The sequence below is a fragment of the Centruroides vittatus genome, unplaced genomic scaffold (assembly GCF_030686945.1).
Source record: "Centruroides vittatus isolate TY-2023 unplaced genomic scaffold, ASM3068694v2 contig_874, whole genome shotgun sequence".
NCBI classification, from domain to species: domain Eukaryota; kingdom Metazoa; phylum Arthropoda; class Arachnida; order Scorpiones; family Buthidae; genus Centruroides; species Centruroides vittatus.
The window spans coordinates 1985725-2006909 of record NW_027122566.1 but is presented as its reverse complement, the minus strand read 5'-3'; the positions used below and the strand labels follow the sequence as shown (position 1 = coordinate 2006909).

The 21185-nt window shown below is 31.7% G+C and overlaps 2 protein-coding genes across 4 annotated transcripts in view; one reads left to right on the top strand and one right to left on the bottom strand.

The window, feature by feature from the left end:
• The window catches only part of LOC136982928 (E3 ubiquitin-protein ligase ZNRF2-like), a 39914-nt gene extending 24852 nt beyond the window's left edge, over nt 1-15062 (bottom strand). Inside the window, exons 1-3 of one of the 3 annotated variants that reach the window (XM_067279506.1) lie at nt 14717-15056; nt 14543-14638; nt 2992-3087 (exon numbers count right to left, since the gene is read on the bottom strand). In XM_067279506.1, coding sequence (XP_067135607.1) covers nt 2992-3087; nt 14543-14638; nt 14717-14864 — 340 coding nt within the window. In that variant the 5' untranslated portion in view covers nt 14865-15056. Of the gene's footprint in view, nt 1-2991; nt 3088-14542 lie in introns of all 3 variants that reach the window. The other 2 variants (XM_067279507.1, XM_067279505.1) reach the window with 2 other exon arrangements.
• Nucleotides 15063-16666: 1604 nt separating this feature from the next.
• LOC136982947 (RNA/RNP complex-1-interacting phosphatase homolog) lies at nt 16667-17915 on the top strand. The gene has a single exon (XM_067279523.1). It carries the CDS (start codon nt 16812-16814, stop codon nt 17496-17498), a length of 687 nt encoding a protein of 228 aa, XP_067135624.1. The 5' UTR covers nt 16667-16811; the 3' UTR covers nt 17499-17915.
• Nucleotides 17916-21185: the final 3270 nt, after the last annotated feature.

Genomic DNA, 21185 nt, shown 5'->3' with positions numbered 1-21185 from the left:
TCAGAGAAGGTCTGCCGGGGCATGCACATTAACCTGCCCATCTTTGAACATTCTCACCCACTTTCAAACTTTACTGTCACTCATAGCATTATCACTGTAAATTTTACAAATCTGACAGTGAATTTCCGCTGCTGCCAAGTTTCTTGCACTCAAGAATCGAATAACAGATCATATTTCACAGTCGGCGGGCAACTCAATTTTCTTAAACATTATAAACTTCTACAGCTCAGCACACAGACAGACGATACGGCTGCAAATGGCATCTAAATGTGTGCCAAGCATGCTCACAGCAGACAGGCATGAACACTGCTGCAATCGCGCATCATTCTCACTCTCATTCACAAATGAACCTTATTTAAAAAATAGCCCTTGTACTAATAAGAAATAAAATTAGAAACAGCAGTGATGCCAATCAAGTAACTTCCACAAAGTTTTTGCCAAACTGCATTCTAGATAAATATAACAATACTAGCAAATGTAGCAAATGAGCCCGGTTTGCTCAGGCAAACAATTTGGATGATTTGTTAAATATTGTAGGTTTGAAAATTAAGTTATTACTATCAAAAACAAAAAAATGCATCTAAAATAGCACAGTAAAAGCCATTCTTCAGGTTAAGCCTTAATCCTCTCCCTCTTCTCCATAGGGGAATTTCGAAAAATCCCTTCTTAGTGTGTACCAAATTTCACCTTGTTAGGTTCAGCGGTTTGCTCTGGGCGATGATGAATCAGTCAGTCAGTCAGGACATGTAATTTTATATATAGATTGATAGATGAAAACATATGAATTTGCAGGAAAAGTGTGAATAGTTTTGATTTTACAAGTTATTTTTTCCAAGTTTGATTTTGAATTTTAATGTATCATTGAGCCAGAGTGATTTAAAAATGGTTCTCAAATGACTGCAAATTATGAAAGAAGCTACACGAATTCTTAAACAGCATATTTAAATTAGTGATAGGACGATACCAAAATTTCTCCTGATTCTGCCAAAAACTCCCAATTCTGATTCTTTTGAATACTTTTCAAAGTTTATTTTAGGTTAGAAAAATTAATGATTTATATTACAAGCACAGTACATTCATTAATTAATAAACATCAAACTTAAAAATGGAAAATGATCAGAAAATCCAGAATCAATTTTTTGAAAGAAATGTGAAAATTCTTTATTTATATGTGGATACACATGCTTTTATTGTATATCATAAAACAAATTTGTAATCTTCTTTCAAATAAAGTTAATATTGCAACACTATCACAGCTAATTCCCTTTTACTCAACAAACTATCCCATCATGCCATGTAGGGTCGCCATATTTGAAAACTGCTTCGTTGGCTGATACAATGACCAAAGGAGAGGGTATAGTAAATGAGAGATGCACTTTTTTCACGCCTTTTGCAACAGGCATGTCTTGTAAATAATTTAACTCCACCGTATTCAATGCTAAATAAAGTTTGGCAAATTATGCAATGAGCTGAACAAATATCATCATCACAAGTTAACCGATTTTTAAATTCATTTGCTTGAGCCACAAATATCTAGACTGACTCTTCTTGAAAAATCAATTTTTAAAACTCAAAATGGCATTAAACTTGGCTGTATTTTTACGACTAAGTTTAATGTTGTAAAATACTCAAAAATAAAATATTTTTACTCAGAAATGCACAAATCGCATTTGAATATTTAACGTATTACAGTATCATCTGTGAATCATAACAAAAACTTTCCATAATTATAATGAGAAAGTCATTTTATCATTATAAGTAAACATACTAAATATTAAAAAATAATTTTATATAATATTTCTTTAATCAAAATACCATTTTGTTTATATTTTAAACTGTTTTGCCAACACTTAAAATATTTTTGCCAACCACTGGCCTTAATTTGAAATTAGATAGCCCAATAGTTCAATCAATGTTAACATGCTTATTAAAAAGCAGGCAAATTTATAAATCAAAAATTAATAAAAATTACTAAAAAATTAAAATAAATTTAAATTTAATTGTTTTGTGCAAAACAACACTAAAACAAATTTCTATAGTTGTATCGCAAAAGAAAAAAGTTTCAATTAATTTTAAAAATTGTAATTAAGAATTCAAAAAATGCATGCAAAAATAAAAATAAAATTATTAAAAAATAATAATTAAAACTCTGGCCTTTATACTGAAAGCAAAAGTAAAAATAAAATAAAATTAATTAAAATTAAAATCAAATCAATCGAAAATTAAAACAATGTTTTTGAAAACTGCTTAAATGTTTTTTGAAATTTTCAAATTGTAAACAAAATTAATTAAAAAATTTACATTATTTGTGTGCGGTGGCTTTTAATATTTATATAGATATATATTGTAGAATACAGATTGCTGGTAAAGCTGGCCCAATGCCAGCCAGATAGCAACCCTAAAATGGGAACAGTTAGAATCAACCAAGTGCCATCTCTTGTCACTGACTTCACAAGAAAAAGTCCACCGTGATAGACATCACTTCACGTATGGGCTGTTGTGTACTTTCAGCTTTATTGATGTGAAAGTTTTCAATAAACTAATATTTAATTGCTAATATTGCAATTTTAATCATTTTTAATCTTTGACCAAAACAAAAATTAATTTTCTTATAAAATGTGGAAGAATCATTTTTAAGAATTGGAAATTATGATAAGGTTTTCTTGACTCCAATTCCTGGAAAATATTAGATTTTTCTGATTCCCGATTTATCGTCCAATCACTAATTTAAATGAAATATTTCAATAATTATTTAAATACTACAATTAAAAAAAAAAAGAGGGAAATAGAAAAGATTACATTAAATAATAAGAATTTTATATAATTTTATTTTTCTCATTATACTGTAGGCATAATTCGCTTTACTTTTTAAACCATCTTTCAACTTAAAATAATTATAAAACAGTAATTATTCCTCCTTCCTTCTTCAAAAAAATGTATAAATAAATTTTATATAATTACCATAAAATTTTTTATTAGAATAATAAATACCATTATAGCTAATTCTAGGTTTAGTAAGACACATCACCAAATGGCACTCAACATCATCAGGTGGCACAAATTTGGAACATACTGGACATTTAATACCTGAAAGATATAAATTTAATTTAATAAACTATAATCAAATAATAAATTTAATAATCTATAAATGAAGATTTTAATCTTAATTTACTTTTTGAATATAGAGAATTATTATTACAATCATAATGTCTATTATTACTAAAATAATATGGTCAGTCTAAGAAACGAATATTCTTTTATCAACTAAAAATTTAAAAATAATAAAATTAGATTTAAATTTATTATTCAGTTCATCTCAATGTAAACATACTTATCTGACTTCATAAAATATTAAATATATATAATGAAAATAAAAATAACTAGATAAAATGAAAGCATTTTACATTAGTAAGAAAAATAGCAAGCCTATTCCAAAAAATTATATATATAAACTTAATTTTTTAATTGATAACTGATCAATAATAAATTAACAATTTAATCAGATTAAATAATAGATTGAAATGCATAAAATTATAATTTTATATAAAAATATTTTCATATGTAATTTATTTTTTTAAATATATAATCCAATATATATTAACTTTTTATCATACAACTAAAAATGTTTTTGGATTATTATCCATTTTCAAAGATTTAAATTCTCAAATATCATATTTTCATAAAATAATAATAATAATAAAAATAAATAAATCAATGACATCTGTGCATTTAAAGTTTAAATTAATTAAATAACCACCTATGTTTAATAAAATTAATATACATTAAAACAAAAAAAAACCCAATCAAAACAGCATTATTAACAATTTAATCGAACCAAAACTAATCAATTATTCATATGTAATGTGAAATTAAAAAAAGATCCTTGAAATTTTATGAATGTTGATGTTGCAGAGAACAGCTGATTTTGACAACAGCTTTGAGTAATGTCACTGATGAATAATGTCAGTGTCTCTAATCATATCATTTTGCAGATTAAGTGACATCAATATGTTTTAGAGCAGTTTGTTTTGCTAAGATTCTTTCCAAGAGAGCAAAACTTTTATGTATCATATCAGTTATAGTGAAATAAACTCTTGCTTTCTACAAGTGATCAAATCAAGGATGGAAATTTTCTGACTTGCTCTTCCCTGCTGGCATCCTATATCAATGTCACAAACAATGTAGGTTAACAAAAAGTATAACTTTAAATAGATTATTTTTACTTATTCAAAATCATTTAGTAAAAGTTGTTTTATAAATTCCAAAATATTAAAATCATTTATTAAAAAATAACAACAATAATCAATTAATATAGTCTTACCAGTATATAAATCTGTTTTTTTAATGTTCTTTTTATATGCTAAACAAGAATGTCATTAAAAATATGCTGTCAATGTAAGTCTATTATTACAATAGTTCTGTTAAGTCATATTTGCAAAAATAAGTTTCCTAAAAAAATGAAAAATTGAAACCTCATAATAGCAGTAAAGTTCAATAGACAAATGAATTTTAAATTTTCTTCATTGTTTCCTTTATTAAAAATATAAAGGCAATATTTTTAATAATGTTCTTGTTTACTATATAAAAATGATATAATAGAAATAGTAAATCTCTATTAGTTTTCATTTTTTAAAATATTTTTAAAGTAATGTTTATCATGAAAAAATTTCTATTATTATTGCAAAATCATTTACTGTATTTACTCGTGTATAAGACAATCTTACATACAGGACGAGGTGTGACTTTAAAGATCAAAATAAAGAAAATTAAATTTATTAATACAGTTCTAATTTTATTTTGTTTAATCACAAATAAAATATTATTAAATGCACATATTATGGCAGCACGAACTATACACGGTTCACAAAAAATGTTGCAAGAACAAAGAATCCTTCACTCACGCGTATAGGATGACCTAGGTTTTTGAAGCAGTGAAAAATGAATAAAAACCTCGTCTTATATGTGAGTAAATACAGTATAGCAGAAATTTTTATGAAAATTACAAAATTTAAAAAACCATTTGTAAATATCTTTAGAACATTCCAATATTCCAAAAATAGAACACAAAATAGTATATATGCCAACCTAAAGTTAACATGTAAAGAAGTTTGAAAACATTTGTCCAAACATTAAATAATTGTTGTGGAAAGTGAAAAGGTTATTTGTGTGATATATTCAAGTTATCAGATATTTCTATATTTGATGATAAAAGTTTTGTTGTTCACTGTCAATTTTGTATTTGACACTCAGGTATTAATTTTGGTATTCATTTTTCTGTTTCACTTATTTTATAGTTGCATTTATAATGAACTTCTAACAGGAATAAACATAAAAAGCAACATTTTAATGTTGCTTTTATACTATGTAGTTTAAACTTTTAACAACAATTAAGATGATAACTAAGTACTGAACAAATAGTCAAATCAAGTTTTTTAATTAATGAAACTAATATCAATGAAAATATTTATAGAAATAAAATGCAGTAAACTACACAACTGCATTAGACTGAATGGTAGTACTCTTAACAAATGAATATACACCGTGAATAAAGCAAAGAAAATGTAAAATGGAATCCATGAGTCATCTAATCAGTGTGTATCAAAATTTCAATTTTGTTATACTCGTTATTAGAATACTTTGTTCTTGTAAATACTGATCAATGCTCATTGTATTGAATATTTTGTCTAAAAAATTCAGAAGATAAAATAAAGTAGCTCACTGTATTGAATTCTTGTATATTGAGTATTCATAATTCCTGCAGTATACATTAACTGAAGCTATGGATGGTTAAAACTAACAACTGCAATTGTCAAATGTATATAAATTTTTTATACTCATTGAAAGAAGATTGACGATGCCAACAGCTATCAGATTATATTGGACTATTATATCACAATTATTTTAAATAAATTACTAAATAATTTGTCATTAATTTTCTAAATTATTTAATTTAATTATAATTATTAAATCTAATAAAAGATGGCATGTAATGCCTCCCTCTAGTGACTATGTCATAAATGTAAGAAAACTGAATATCTTCCTATACCTTATTCCTTACACTTTAAAATGGTCAGCAAATTGCCTTTGTAACACAATCTTTGAACTTTCACCAAATAAATGCTGTCGTCTTAATTAATCGTTCCATTACTGGTCTCTGTGGATTTTTTTAAAAACTTAAAGTTTTTGGCTTTTTTTTCTTAGTAACTTATACAGACAAGAAACTCTTATTAATATAAGGCTTTATTAATGACCCCTCTTCAGCCCTTATTTTTTGTACAGATCTTATCAAAAGAAATAATACATATAAATTACATCACACGTACTGTTTACAGATAATATTTAAAAAATCTTTTTTTTTTACTTAATAGATTGGTCAATGATTCTTCCAGAGTTTTAGATTTTATAGCTATCCCAAAAGACTGAGAACTCTTTTCAATGGTTAAAACTGTAGGGTAGATGTACCAGTTTTGGCCAGTGTAGTACCAGTTCTGGCCAGAAAACAAATTTAACTTAAAAATATAATCACAAATGAAACAAACTTTTATTGTTAACTGTGTGAATAGTTAACAATAAAAGTTTGTTTTGTTGGACAGATTTGAATATGTGGTGATTATATTTTTAAGTTAAATTCGTTTTCTGACCAAGAACTGGTACACTGGCCAAAACTGGTACATCTAAAACTGTACTAATATTTTTAATATATAAATATACAATAATATTTGTTGATTTGTTTTATAAAACTGTGTCTTGTTCTATAATTTAGACTTGATAAACACTAATGTTGTGTGTTTTTTCTTCAAAGACACTTGGCAAGTTTTCTATCAGATATCTTTATTTGTTCTCGTTGATATAATCTTGATGTTGACTTCTTCAAGTGTCCAAGAAACTGTCTTTGAAGACGCCAAGTGTCTTTGAAGAAAAAACACACAACATTAGTGTTTATCAAGTCTAAATTATAGAACAAGACACGGTTTTATAAAACAAATCAACAAATCAAAGGAAACTAGAAACGGCAAGATTCATCAAATAAAATGCAAAGAAGTCAACATCAAGATTATATCAACGAGAACGAATAAAGATATCTGATAGAAAACTTGCCAAGTGTCTTTGAAGAAAAATCACACAACATTAGTGTTTATCAAGTCTAAATACAATAATATATTTATATGCACAACTAAACTGATTCAGAACTGAACAAAAAATCTACAGTAAAACCTTTGATAAAATCAGCACGTTTTAGTTTCATAAGCTTCAGCTAACATTTTCAGCCATGCTCAATGGCCGTCATCAGGTTGTTCAAGTGGATCAAACAAATTTTAATTTAAGTTCAGTTTGCATTTAATGTTCCTTTTTTCCATTACATTTGTAAAATGTGCATGATTCAATCAAACAGTTGAACAACCTGATGGTGGCTAATGAATATGGTTGAAAGCATTAGCTGAAGCTTATTAAATCGAATCTGCTGATTTATCAAAGGTTGTATGTTTTCATGTTCAGATTTAATTACCAGTATATTTTATTTCTTTTGAATTATTAGTCATTAAATAATATAATATAATACAATAATGATCATATTATCATGTATTTTTTTTGTCTGTAACATGTGTTCATTTGCTTGTGTGCACATATTTACATGCATTCAATAGGTATAAGCATATATTTAATTAGATAAAATGCACTTTTGTTATTAATATCTTACTAAAAAATCCAACAGCAAGTTGCTTAACTTTCCTGGCAACATCTGGTGGCACCATCTGTTATGATATTTTATTTAAAAAACCATCTTATATTTTTATCTGCTATAAAATGGCAAAAACCTTAATTTTAAGGATAGGGATGGGTTTTATAAAAAATTGTAAATACAAATAACAAGTAAAATTGTCTGACTCTACTGGAAATATACATGACCCTCTTTATCGCCCTACCCTCTTAACCTTTAATTGCCAAAATTTAATAGCATCAATCCCCTAATAAACAAACCTCTCTGCAAAATTTACGACAAAAAACACAGGAGTTATTAAACTTCAAAGAGGGTAAACAAAATAGTGCCCCCCCAAAAACATCCATACATACAGAAAAAACACCCAAATTATATTTATGTTTCTCAACATTTCAAGGTCCTGAGTGTAAAAATGTAAAAATCTAGGTTATTTTTTAACCAATCACTATACTTTTTCTCTGTTATACATAACAGCCAGGAAAGTAATAAAATTTAATTTCTTGAAATAAGTAAATTCAAACAAAAATCATCTGAGATGTAAAAAAATTATGGTAAGTAAAAATTTATGACAATTTAGACAATGATCAAAATTTTTCTTAGCAGTTTTTTTTTTTTGGTAAAGATAAGCTTGCACTTAAAGGCAAAATGTACAGTAAATACAAGTAAAAATCTTGTGGGTATCACTTTCCAGTGCTGAGCTTATCTTTACCAAAGAAAAACAGCTGTCTAAATTGTTATAAATTTTTACTTGGCATATTTTTTTTACATTTCAAATGTTTTTGTTTAATAATCAAGACATACAATCAGCTGGCACCCCAAAAAATGCATCACTGACCAACATACACAAACCAAATGAACTGCCAACTGACACTTTCAATATTAATTTCAGTTTGCATCAACTGAACATGGATATAAAGCCAATTAAACATGGCTAATCAAACACGTCACCAACTGATGCTTTTGATATGCCATTTATAAAAATTTTTAAATCATTATAAAAAGTTTTAATTCACCTAAATTTTGAGCTTTTGTAATTCTGAAGAACATTTTGAAATAAAATTAATTTGTTTTCACACAATTTTATCTTTATACGCATAAAATCAAGCCATACAACTGAATTAGCACTATGGGAAATCCCCCGTGAACTTTGACCTATTGACTTGGAAGTTTCACCAGCACCTCATTCATAATGAGAAAGGCTTAAGTTTAAAATTTGAGCTTTCTAAACCCAGTGGTTTTTCTCTACGAGTGTCTGCAGTGCTGGATGGAGAAATAGAAGCAAAAGAAGAAAATACAGCTTTTTTGGCAATTTTTGTATTTTTTAATTCTTATATTTTGACAACTGCTTTAGAAAATATAGAAAATATTAAAATTTTGCACATTACCTAAGAAAACAATTTTCTTTCAAATGAAATATTCAGAATTACTTCAGATGTTTGGAAGCAGAGAAATTGACCTCCAAAAATTGGCAACTTTGATTACACTAATACAGTATTTAAAGATTTATATCACAAATCATATTGTATATGTCTGAGATTACTCTAATATTAAAATTTTAAATATCTTAACAGAAATCATTAATATCTTATCATCAGTAACATTCATTATCTCATTATTAGTTTTTCTGGTTTACAAATACAATAGACATTTATACATCTGAAGATAGATATCGTCTGAAAGTACTTATACACATTTTTTGTGTTGGTTTCATTTCATTAAAGCATTTCTTTTTGTTAAACATTTTGGTAGCATATTCTTTGAATACCTAACTAACTACTTTTCACTGCTTTGTCTTAGTCTCTTTGCACTTAAAGGCTTAAGTAATCCAATTCACCATGAATTATTCAAAAACAACTTTTAAATAATTATGTCCATCAACAGGAAAAACTACAAATAAAATCTAAAGATGACTTTATCTGAGAACTAAGACTCTTCTCATTTAGAATTTTTCCATTCTTTGCCTTTTTAAAACTTCTCAATGCTTGATTACCATAGTAGATGAACATTAACTTTCAGTAACTGGCACTCCCTGTAAAATGTTTTTTCTTTTTATTTTCTACTAGCAAACGAGCCTGGCGTTGCTCGGACAAACAATTTGGGTAATTGGTAAATATTGTACGTTTGGAAATTAAGTTATTACTATCAAAAACAAAAAAATTGCATCTAAAATAGTATAGTAGAAGCCATTCTTCAGGTTAAGCCTTAATCCTTTCCCTCTCCCTTGTGAGGGGAATTTTGAAAAATCCCAAAATCCCTTCTTAGTTTCACAATGTACCCTAACTGTGTACCAAATTTCACATCTTTAGTTTCAGCAGTTTGCTCTGGGCGATGATCAGTCAGTCAGTCAGGACATGTAAAAACAGGTTTGACTGTATATAGATTTTTTAATTTTTATTTTCTTAAACCATATCAAGTTCAATACCTTAATGATTAAAATTGTTTAAGACTATTCTTTAATCAAATTCCCTTCCTGAAAATCCATATCCATGATCTCAAAAACAATTCTGGGTTCCTATTATTAACTTATTTCTCAAACTCTTCTCATATATCCAAAACTTCTGTGTTCCAAATCTCTTCTCATTTCTAAAATCCTGACTTTCTCCAATTCCACTTTTACCCCCCTTTTCACATGTTAACTCAGTACTGTTGCAACTTTTTCTTGATATCTCTCATGATGAAAATCAAGAATATCTTATCTTGGAATTGAAGAACATACTGTAATAATGTTCTTCTCCAAAAGAAAAGAAGCAGAATAATGAAATTCTAAAATCGAATTCCATGATTACATTCTTCAATTCTGGTTTGCAGTGATCTCATCATGGTCCCAACATAAAAGTTTTTATACAATCACATTTTCTATCAACATTACAGTATGTACAATCCGACTATGTCTAGATCTCTTCTCTTTCGTTTTTCTTAAAAATAATCCCCATAATTTTTTCTAGCTTTCTACATATATGTTTACTACCCAAGTAAGTAATGCATGGGTGAGTTAAAAACTGTCATACACAGAAAAAACTGTATATTCTTTTTGTCTCCATATTTTCTTCATACTTCAAACCATGTCATCACATTCTTCCTAAAATCTTTTTTCATTTCCACTATCCAATGCCATTCATTCTCTGTTTATCATCTCCCAATCTGCAGACAATCTGAATGCTTCTGAATTTGAATAATCATGATTAACTGTGTAAGGTTATATCTAAAATTTAAATTGAAAGCAAAGACTTGCTTGAGGTTCAGGTGGCACAACTGGCAAACACACTGCACAGGAAGCAGAGGTTGCAGGTTCAAGCCTCTCCCCGAGTCAGTTGTTTTCTTCCAGATGGTTCTTAATTACAGTGGGTGATCGGTTAACGAACATGATCTGTTCCAAGATTGTGTTCACTATCCGAATTGTTCGTTAACTGATTATCAATTTACTATAGATTTTAATGGGAATTTGATTAATTCGTTCTGGAGACTCAAAAATAAAAAATTATATACAGTAGAGCATTGATTATCCGAAACAATTCAGGACTGGGGTTGTTTGAATAACTGATCATTTATGAAAAAATATATTAAACACAAAACTGTACTGTATATATTTTGTATCACATGTCTCACAAATACTTTACATAAAGTAGTACATTAAAGTAGGCCTACAGTTTAGGTTGGCAGGGAGGGGGAGAGTGCTGCAGTGCCACAGCACTAGCAGAAATTTGAATTTGCTGATTGGAATGTTTTCAGTTAACTGATTTTTCGGTTGATTGGTATTTGGATAATTGATGCTCTACTGTACTTTCTTACTATGTTTATTTATATGTAATAATAAAAATACATGTATACACAGTCTTGCATTTTTATCAGTCATGTTTTTTCTGTTTGTGAAAAGTTAAAGAATCTGTCCAATGTCGATTGCTTTTCTCTCTTCTTCAGGATTTTTTGGAAGTAATTAATAGCATTGTCGTTGTAGAGATCCCTAACCCTATTAACCTCAAACTGGTTTGGATGCCATTCTAAGACTGCTGTTCTGACATCCTCCCACTTTTTCAAAAGATGTTTAATAGCAAATGTCAGCATTAATCCTCTTTTTCAGAAGAAAACATATCTCACCGAGTTGCTTGGTGTTTTTCATTAAAGAGTTCTTGGCGTTCTGTCGTTAGATCAGTTTCAGATTCCATTATGACCTCTTCAATGTTCTTTATTTCTAAGATGTGATTTTTGTTACTCCTTCAGCTGCTTGAGTCTTCTTGATTATACAGTATCTTTCTTAGATAAGATTGAACTGTGGCCTACTATAGACCCATTCAAGCCATATTGCCCAGCAACATCAGAGATGATCTGCCCACTCTCTACCTTTGCTATTATACTCTCACCTTTCGAAAATAAAAACCAATGCAAAACTTAATGAATACCCACCCAACAGTCTCACAAATACTATAAAAAAATTCTTTCTGTCAGAAAAATAAAAGGCTGGAATTACAAGGGAGAGTTTCAAAATTTGGAGGAATACTATCCAATCAGTATATACTGAGTTGAGCGTCGATGTTGACATCTCCCACAGTCTGAAAAGTTTCTAGTTGTTGCCTGAAGACAAGGGAAGACCAATCAGTATTCATTATTTTACGTCGCTTCTTCTTGTGTTTGTTCTTGAGGTGTTCATTGTCCAAACATAAAAATCTTTTGCGAAAGTGTTTGTTATCCGATTTGTTCGTAGTCTGAACTGTTCGTTAACCAATCACCTACTGTATTTAATAAATTATTAAAATTATAATTATTAATTTAGTTAAAAGATGATGCCAATGTCTACCTCCAGTAGCAAATTACTTAGTATTAATCATTAAAATTAATGAAATTATAGTCCAATTATTTAGGTGATCATTTGGAGAAGCTCTCCCTATTAACATTCATGGAGAAGTCATGCTCCACAATCATTAATAGAGAGAGTTAAATGATTGTACAGTAGTCATGCTGCAATCTTGTACTAGTGGGGATCTGTTTTTAGAATCTTGTGATATATTATATATACAGATCTACATGTATCTTTCCTGTATTCTTTTTATTTGATAATGCTAGCCATGCAAACTTTGAGACTCAAGAAACTTAATGGTACAATTACACCTCTGAATGAGATGATCGGACCTTACCAGAGCTGTAGACCATAGGAACAAAAAAGTCAAAGAAACCGTGCCTCCACATGCAATCCTTTGTGAGATACAGCCCCACAAAATGAGCCTACTTATAGGTCACACGTGTTCAGGAGTCATGTTGCTCTGCTAAGACTATCACATTTAACTATTTAGCTCATGTGACTATGCCAGCTTTGAGTAGCCTACTTCACTGTTCATGAAGTATTTGATGTTATATAATTTAGGGGTGTGATGGAACACCCTTGTGCAGCACTGAAGTGCTTGTAAAGGGGTGACAGTGCAAGTGATAATAAGCATCAATGAACACAACTAATCTTCACAGTAAAAACTGATCTTTGGAGGCAAATATCTTGCAAAGGGTCACATGTACACGTATGCTTCCATTGACTTTTTGCTGGACAATTGTATAACTCTGGGTGTGGAAAATCCCTCATTCTGAGTTCACATCTTACCAACTTAACAGTGGTAGAAAGAAAATTCCTGCAAGCATGTAGATAGTTAATTTTGTTAGATTTGGTCACTATGAAAACAGTATTCTATGTTTCAATCATTTCTTTTGTTTATGTATCTGAAGATGGGCAATCAGTCCAAAAATATTTATACATATTTTCTTGTGTTGGTTGAGACTCCACCAATGCATTTTTATTTCTTTTAAACAAAATTATTTTGTCAACATTTATAATTTTCAATAATCCATAATTGAACAATATTCAAAAATATTTATCACTGTCATATATTCTATATATCACTAAATATCATAAACGATGAATAATGTTTAATCATTTTACAAACGTTTAAGTAATTATGAAATATAAATAATAATAATAAATTCAAAGTCAAAAATAGTTCTTAGAACTAACAAATAAGAAAACATTCTGTATCATATGAATCACTTTTATTTTAAGAAACATAAACAAAACAATGATTCATAAATGAAAAATTTTTTGTTATTGCTGTTTTAAAAGAAATTACGCTACAATCTTGTAAAACGGATTCAAGGCTAAATTACAATCCGCTTCCATTTGAAAATGTTAGAATTCTCTGCTAACTGGAAAGACATATCAAAAGCACTAAAGTTAACTTACAAATATAGAATACCGGACCAAAATCTGTTATATATTATCGTTATCATATTAAATCAATAGAAGTCGAAAGAAACAAGTTAAATATAGATCAATTATTTGATGTTACACGATAAACAGTAAGTAGCAGCTTTTAAGCAACTATTAGAGGAAAAAAGCATTAACATTAAAAATTTCAGATCCAATATAAAGCAGTTTTCTCTCAACTCGAAGATAATCAATCTGTGATTTTAATATAAACATCACGGTATCCAAATCTCGTAAACAAAAAACGAATCCATTCCAAAAATATCTCCGACGAACTCTCGGAAGCTATCTATTAAAACCGAAAAGTGACGAAATCGGCCGACATTCACTTTTACTGAAAACAAAATCAATCATTTTACTTATTATTTAGAATATAAAATTTAAAATCACTGAACAACAACTTATAATCAAATTTCAATGGGTAAATATCATATATTCATTATAATAATGTAAAAAGTAAAGAAAATAATGTTGTTAGAGATCATTCACAACTTGTTAAGTACATCCATTAAATCCAATGTAATTAGCTTGGAGTTAGTGATTATCAGCGTCATTAGGTAACACGGAATTTCGAAACTCACCATTTATTGAGACCAACTGGACAGGAAGCGAGTGAGCGGCAAAAACGCGTCCAATAGGTATCTCATCAGACGTACTTGTGTCAGACTCTGGCGAACCTGAAATACCAAAAGCACCATGGTTCGAATGAATTGTTATTGGCTGACCCGAATGCCCATTGAGTACGTTGGACAAACTTCTTGCTCTTTGCCTTGCATCCGTATTAGTATTGCTACTTCCAGCTCTATGTCCGATCAAGCTCAAATCAGCTGAATTGGCTGATGTCGTATCATTGTTCGAACTGGGGACTCGAGGGGGATTGCTGGTACTTTGTTTACCCCCCATTTGCAAGTCTGATATCGTCAAACAGCGATAAATATAACTGTAGACATGGATATAATTTTGGTAAATTAGACTCGCGTGACATCAGATAAAAATTTTATATCCAAATTATCGTCCTTGATTATGCTCTAACTACTAAATGACGTCTGACATCCATCTTTGAATCACAAACCAACTAACAACGTTGCCAGATTTTTTTACTCGTTTTTCAAAAATTTCTCTGCTAGATGTCGTCGAAATCATTTACTTCGTTGAAGGTCTTGTCTTTTCTTGTCTTATTCCTTTCCGGGTTACTAACCGTTTGCGTTAATAAACTGAGAAGGATTTTACTTAAATCTCAAGGGTCCTTGAAGCAACGATTAACACCTCCAATTCGGTTGTGTTACTGCCGATTTTTAGTAATTAGAATAATGTGGCCGTGTTTAGCTGAAGGACTAAGAGCGGAAATAAGTGATGAAGTTGGTACATAATAGAGAAGGTAAAGGAGGATGCGGAAGGATCGGATGGCGAATGGCTAGACTGGCAGTCCACCGCTTTGGAGGATCCAGGATCGAATCCCGATGAGTCGAAAAAACCACCCGGCCTGGCCGAATTCATAATGAGCTTGCTAAAAAGAAAGGACCTCTTAGTGCCCACAGTGCAGAAAGAGCTTCTAAAACGGGAAGGATGGCCGCCCCGGACGGCGCTTTTGATATACCGCAATGTTTTTTCGGAATAGTAGAAAGATACGAAACGCCAGACACAATTTTAGTTTTTCATGAACACATTGCTTATTGTTGAAAATTTCCTACAATGATATTCTCTTGAAGATGGCCTCGTTGACCCTCATGCCTATTTAATGGTCATGGATGAACAGAAATAAAGAAAAACCTAAAATGATATTGTACTGCGTGATTAAAAGGATAAAGATCTTTCAATCAATCTTGTATGGATTTTTGGTATTTACGTATCCATTCATTTTTATAAGGAAAAAATATATTTCCATGAAATAATTTAAATTGAAGATGATTAACAGCCAAAAGGTTGAGATGGCTAAAGCGAATATTTATCACCTGGCTTTGAATCCGGGTCTGATCCTTAAAAGATTTTGCACCTAATCCGAACATATCTATCTAATCCAGTTCCTCCTCATTTAGCTGTTTCTTTGCACAAGTTTCATTTGTGATGGGACAGTCACTGTTCCACCAAATACTTTTTATAAATGCAGAACGGAAAGAAAGAAAAAGAAAAATTGAATTAATTATCTAAACGATATTTTTTTAGTTACAACAACGCAACACTTGGGAGATCTGCCCAGAGGGATGCCTTCCAGGAAGTCTTTTAAGGGTAACTGGCCCCTATTTAGGCGTTAAAAACGTGGAGAAAGCCCAGAAAACTCCACGTGGCCAGCCCATCCTGGCGAGGCGCGAACTCACGACCGAACTACTAGTGTTCAAAGAATGGTTCCGTTCCTTGAACACTAGCTTGCCCATTGGTAGGCCAAAAAGCCGTTTGTGGCCGACCTTATCTTAAAAGCGAAAATATCGATGGTAGAAAGAAAAACACAAAATCTATAAAAATACATTTCACTACTTTAAAACGTGTTTTATTTTTAATTAAGTTTTAAAATCACTTAAATAATCCGTCGAAAACGAATTATCGAAATTGGAGAATGATACATTTTTTTTTTTTTTTTTTTTTTTGAAATTTTTCAAAAACTTTATATTATTATTAATTCTATAAATTTAAACATCTGTATATATTATCAAATACCAAAACATTTTAAAATTTAGCTGCTTTTGGGAAATTTTCGGCCGCCGAAAACTAAGAAGCCATTCAATTCAAATGTTCGAAACGAAGTCCGAACAATTCTTACCACGTGCGGTAGTATTCGACGACGAGTTTTTTACATATAAGTAATAAAGAATTATACTTCAATATCTCCGAGGATACGTAACCGTAACGAGAATCATGCCCAAGAATGGTATACCAAAGAGATGGGAAAGTTACACTCCTTTCGGTAAAGTGATCGGACAGACTCGATTTATCGCATTTAAAGTGCCTCTAAAGGAAAGTCTGTGTAGAATATTGCCTGCGACGATGAGATTTACGCCGTCCAACCTAATTTCGTCCGTCAACAAATTAGGAATGGTAATCGACCTGACCAACACCCGCAGATACTATAATTCCGCAGAAATCACCGACTGTGGAGTGGCCTATCTGAAAATTTTCTGTCGGGGAAAGGTTGTTCCCGACCGAAACGTCGTCCAGAAGTTCTTCGAGGCCGTCGACGACTTTTTAAGGAATAACGACGAAGATCTGATAGGAGTCCATTGTACGCACGGCGTCAACAGAACCGGGTATCTAATCTGTAAATACATGGTCGACAAATTACGGTACGACGCCAAAGACGCCATCCTCGAGTTTAATAATGCTCGGGGTCACGACATCGAAAGGGTGGAGTACATAAACCATTTGTGCGGAATAGAAAACGACGAGTCCAACGGAAAAGATTACGAAACTTGGAGAAAAAGTAGCGGTTGGCAAGCGGAGATTAAATCCGACAATAACTGTGGAAAAAATTACACCGGAAACGCAACGAATTACGGCAGAAATTACACGAGAGGCTATTGTTATGGAGAACTCTCAGTAAAATGATTTTAATTTTAGAGAAAGTAGTCTATGCGGTTATTTGTACGGACCACTTCAAACGACGACTGGTACCAACAGTGGTGAAACTCGAACCACGACGGTCAGAATTCCTTCTTCCGTTCTAGAAGTGAGGGCGGTTTCAGGACTTAATCGAGATTCGAATTATCGCCGGTCGTTGGACAATTTCCACACGAACCGTCAACCTGTTTCCGACAGAACTTTTTATTAAATTCCGATGCATATTCGCCTGTATTTGCATAAGTTCCTTCGAACATTCGTAAATAATTTCGAAAAAATTCAATTTTAAAAGTAGAATATGTTTAAAAATGAATTTCTTTCATAATTGAGGATAAACTATCTTTGAATTAAAATGTTATTATTGTAAATATGTAAAAATACGAAATTTTTTCAGAAATGTATTAAAACAGATTTTTTCGAAAATGTCGAAGTCCCTGCTTATTCGATTCGTGGTTCGAATAAACTTACCGTGCAACTTCATTTTGAAGGTAGAAGTTACCGGTAGTGGTATCGACTCGAATGAGTTTAATTCCTTACGTATCCGCCTGAAGAATATATGCCGTGCATATATACGGACGTGATTTACTTATAAGCAGTGGTGATATTCGAAATATTTAACAAGGTGTTCGCTAGCAGAAAATTTTTCCCTGGCAATCACTGACAAACGAAACGGAAGTTTTGGCTAGAAATAAATACAATACCTTTTCTTGCAAACATTTATGTAACAATCAGTGGCGTATTTGGAACGTAACGAGCCCTGGTGAAGAGCAGGTAACAATGGTATTTTGTTGCTATCGACCTATTTTTTTTTCTTTTTTTTTTAGGCAGAGAAATTCTTCACCGCGAAATGGCACTACTCGAAATAGACAGATGTCATCATCTCTCGAGATACATTATCCTTTTTCTTTCGCTGTCCGTAGCCCGACACGTGTTCCACAGCCATCTTTTATTATCTCGCGCACGTGGCATTTTGGGATCTCTCTTATGTCTGGATCTACTTTCAAGAACTCTCTTGAATCGATCGCGATTAAACCTCGTTTCGGTCGAGATTGAAACGGTCCAGAGAGATCGCACCAAGACATAGTCCCTGACCTTGCTCACAATCTAGATTGAAATGCTCGGTGCAAACGGGGTATAAGGCCCTAGTTTAGTAGTATTACAGAGTATAATACGCATATTTTAATATATTTTTTAAAAAAAAACAAACCCACTGAGAAATGTTCCGTGTGTTTAACAAGGTTCGAGAAACTGAAAATTTTAACAACGGGTTCGGTCGAACCTGTGCGAACCCGCCGAATATCACCACTGCTTATAAGTGACCATTTAGAGCCCGGTTCCCGAATGGTTCCGCAAATTTATACTTTTAGTAACTTTCATCATAAATAGAAAATAATACAAAATATTTATTTCTATATTTATTTTGTATATTTATCTCTGTCCTTGTGTCCCGCAACGCCTGACAATACAGTCTAGTCTTAAGACTAGACTGTATTTTGACTTAAAAAAAAAAAAGAAAGAAAAAAAAGGATAGTGCCGAGATATCGAAGCTTTCGAAGTTATCCTTCCGTTAATACAATACTGTAAAATAACTGTTTAGTAAGAGAATTTGTCGCCCTGGTTTAAGAGGAATTTAATACTACCAATATACAATGGTCGACGGCCGGATGGCCTAGCGGTAATTACTGGACCATTACCTATCATGCCAATGATTGAAAAAATATTCGAAAAGACATTTTATAACTTGCATAAAGTAACTCACTCCAGACAATTCGGGTTTAAGCAAAATACCTCGACGGAGATGCAATAGAACATTATTATACATTTCTGTCGGGCGAGTTAGATAAATGTGACATAGTATTAACAGTGTCTTTAGATTTAATAAATGAAGTTAATGAACCGTTGGATATACCAGCGGTTCCAATCTTTCCTGTAGTATTCCACCTTCATCGGAGCTTACGTGCAATGGCGTCTTTCCTCGCGCACAAGTGTTTATTGCTCTGTATTCAGTATTTATTTTCTTTTATTATAAATTAAATGATACCGATAAGATTTCATTGAAAATATGAAGCAAAATTACAATTTCACACTTAAAACCTACAGATATACCTACCTACACACTTTGCACAAATAAAATGGGTATTTTTTTAAAACTCTTTCCTCCCTGTGGACACTAAGAGAACCTCTTTTTAGCAAGCCTATTACGAGTTCAGCCAGGCTCATAATGGGGCGGCCGGATCAATGGAGCCCGATATATCCGGTCGGACCACCCCCGAAAAATTTTTGAGGATTTTTCGACCCGTCCGAATTCGGTTCGGACGGGTCGAAATACGATAGACTGTTACCTTGGCCGCTCGACCATCCAGCCACTTATAAAGAGAGGGTAGCATCTATACTTCTTCCTGTAGACTGGATGAAACTTAATTCTTTCTTACACGAAAAACCTTGACAATCCAGTGTTTTTATATACAACTGCTAACGTTTTCAACCCCTTCGGGGTCTTCTTCAGGCACAGCACAAAGGTAGTTTCAAATGCCCGTGAATGGAACCAAGAAACCAAAGCGAGTTCTATTCCAATTTTTGAAATCAAAGAAATTGGAAGATAAAAAATCAGAGTTTTGAGTTTGGAGAAATTGTGCTGTGCCTGAAGAAGACCCCGAAGGGGTTGAAAACGTTAGCAGTTGTATATAAAAACACTGGATTGTCAAGGTTTTTCGTGTAAGAAAGAGGGTAGCATATCGCAGCTTTTTTTTTTTAAATTGTTAATGTTATAGACAATTTTCTCGTGGCTCGTGTTTGTTACACTTCAAATATAAGAATGCAATCCTATCTAAAAATTAATATGAAGAAGTAAAAATTTTATTTAATGACATACGAGTTAAATCTAGACTTCGTTTTTGCTAAACAGGAAATGGCGTCACGTTTTTTAATCTCTTGTGTTATAAGCTTTAAACGCGAAGAATAACAATAGTAACAATAACGCTAATGATACAGCAAAATAATAAAATAATTGTGAGGTTTGCCGATTGGGTGAAAAGAATGTCACGGCGGTCGAGCGGTCAAACGGTCGTGTGGGAGTGGAAAAACTCACTAAGACAGGTTACCATCTAAAAAACCGTTTAATAAAAATATAAGGTTCTTACAATTCTCCTCAAACCTTGGACACAAACCAATTCAGGGAAAGAATAAAAAGTCTCTTTTCCTTCTTTTTGATGGAATGTCCCGCGTTCGGTTGAAGGCTCACTCGGTCCCACGTCGACCTACGTTTCAGTGGAAGCCCCGGGGCGTGTGGCACAGTCTCGAATTGAAGATTGGAGAGAAGGATGAATCGGATAGGAACCTGATGTCTCCGGTGGCGAAGGTAAATCCGGGCGCCGACTAGACGGTGGTGGTTATTTCGCACGGTAGCGAATTCAGATGACTCGCAATCACAACAAAAAACAGACAAGCACGAACTGCAAACCAAGAACCCGGATGTCCTTGAACGCGAGGTTTCTAAGCGTTTTGCATCAAAAATCGCCTCTCCATTGGTCTTTCCTTGTCACCTGGTGACAATTCGAAACCCGATGGAGGGTGCGGGAGAGGTCAACATCGCGACTGAATATGATGCCTTTCCAGCCGCGTTTTCCTCGACTTTATTCCTTTCTATTGTTTAGAATAATTTACACAAAAATCTAT

Bases quoted from the DNA above. Each gene is read 5' to 3' on its own strand.
- LOC136982947 (XM_067279523.1), top strand. From the start codon at position 16,812: ATGCCCAAGAATGGTATACCAAAGAGATGGGAAAGTTACACTCCTTTC.